The 1,539-nt window shown below is 45.2% G+C and overlaps 1 protein-coding gene across 1 annotated transcript; it reads left to right on the forward strand.

The window, feature by feature from the left end:
- Window positions 1-216: 216 nt before the first annotated feature.
- On the forward strand, window positions 217-1,331 carry SARC_15889 (hypothetical protein). Its single transcript, XM_014289996.1, has 2 exons — window positions 217-326; window positions 820-1,331. Exons 1-2 carry the CDS (start codon window positions 286-288, stop codon window positions 1,247-1,249), a joined length of 471 nt encoding a protein of 156 aa, XP_014145471.1. The 5' UTR covers window positions 217-285; the 3' UTR covers window positions 1,250-1,331.
- Window positions 1,332-1,539: the final 208 nt, after the last annotated feature.

Here is a 1,539-nt window from a genome sequence, read left to right on the forward strand (position 1 = left end):
ATGTGTGTGTGTGTGTGTGTATGTGTGCATGTATATATGTATATATTAGAGTTTTTAGAATTATGTAGTGTTGTTTATGCCGTTTCTCAGTCATTTCCCTTCAGTATTCCGCGCTGCAATATGTTTCCAACAGGATACATTACCAACACTGTAGGTAATTTTCGTACCCCTCAAGACAAGCACCTTAAACACTCAAACCCTAAAACTCGCCGGTTGTAGGTGCATTCGACAGGAATCTCACTCGTACAGGTTGTGGATGAGGGTCAACCCCCGGGATTTCTATGGATGCGAAACCACCTCCTAACCGCTAAGTGGCGTCGCGCAGGGTGAGTGCATCTGCCGGCGTGTGGAGATATGCATGTGTATTCATGTCGAGGCAAATTTATACATTAATAAGCATGTGTGACCTTGTGCACTATAGCACAATAGCTCGTGCGTGTGTGATGGTACTCGTGTGGATATGTATGTGTATACATTCATACAACAGCCTGTATGCTCTGTGTGAGTGTATACGCTTATGTATGCTTGCGTGCAATAGCCTACAGTTGTACTTGTGTGGATAGGTATGTGTGAACATGCATACGAATCTCACAACAAAAAACGTTTCGTAATATAGTCCACAGTTCTATTGGCGGTGAATAATTGTCCGATATCGTAACGTTTGACATGTCGTACATGGTATAGATGCTCATTATTATCATATCCTCCATCACAATGTGGTTTGTATTATTTATTAATCCCGAGCGCTATTGGTGTAATGCAGTTGTTCGAAGACGGTCTCAATCACATTACATGTTTTATACCTTATTAAATCCCCAGGGCTATTGGGGGCGAGCAGCTATCCGAAGACGATCTGCTGTGCGACTTCGAGGCCTTCTGCCGCAGCCAGGAGCGTGTGCAGCAACTACTGACCGAAGTCAACGATACTCGAACAGACACTACAGACGACCCTCGAACCGATGCAAAGTCACAGGACTCTCACTTAGATAGCACCAAAAACACTCACACAGACGCTCGAGCCGATCCAAAGAAGCATGAATCTCTCATAGATAACACCAGAAGCACCCACACAGTACACACAGATAGCTTGAAGGAGAAGGAAGCGCGTGCAGAGGCAGTGGAAAGTGCTGTGTCGGCGTTGGAGAACGCTACCCAGCCCCACACCTCACAAGAGGTATCGACCAAGACTTATGCGGACAAGAGGATAGGTGCGACGGCTGCAGACCACACAGGAGGAGATGGAGACTAAGGGATGTAAGACCGAGTCTATATACATACAACCGACTGGTTGTGATACAACTGAAAGATTAAAATCAAAGAGTGCTATCGAATGATACAGACTAGCCAGGTGCAGGCTGATTAGTACTTTGATTGTCTAGCAAAGTGCAATAGAACTGATACACATATATTCATAGTAGATGCAGGCCAGCTAGTACCTTCTATGTTTTCGAGTATTTAATATTGTAGAGAAGAGTACGGGTGGCGACAAACTTGGAGTACACTTTGAGGGCTGCAGCCCGGCTAGAGATTGGTAGCGTG

Source organism: Sphaeroforma arctica (assembly GCF_001186125.1).
Source record: "Sphaeroforma arctica JP610 unplaced genomic scaffold supercont1.6934, whole genome shotgun sequence".
NCBI lineage: Eukaryota > Ichthyosporea > Ichthyophonida > Sphaeroforma > Sphaeroforma arctica.

Bases quoted from the DNA above. Each gene is read 5' to 3' on its own strand.
- SARC_15889 (XM_014289996.1), top strand. From the start codon at position 286: ATGCGAAACCACCTCCTAACCGCTAAGTGGCGTCGCGCAGG. The intron at 327-819 runs GTGAGTGCATCT...TTAAATCCCCAG, and splicing joins GCTAAGTGGCGTCGCGCAGG to GGCTATTGGGGGCGAGCAGC.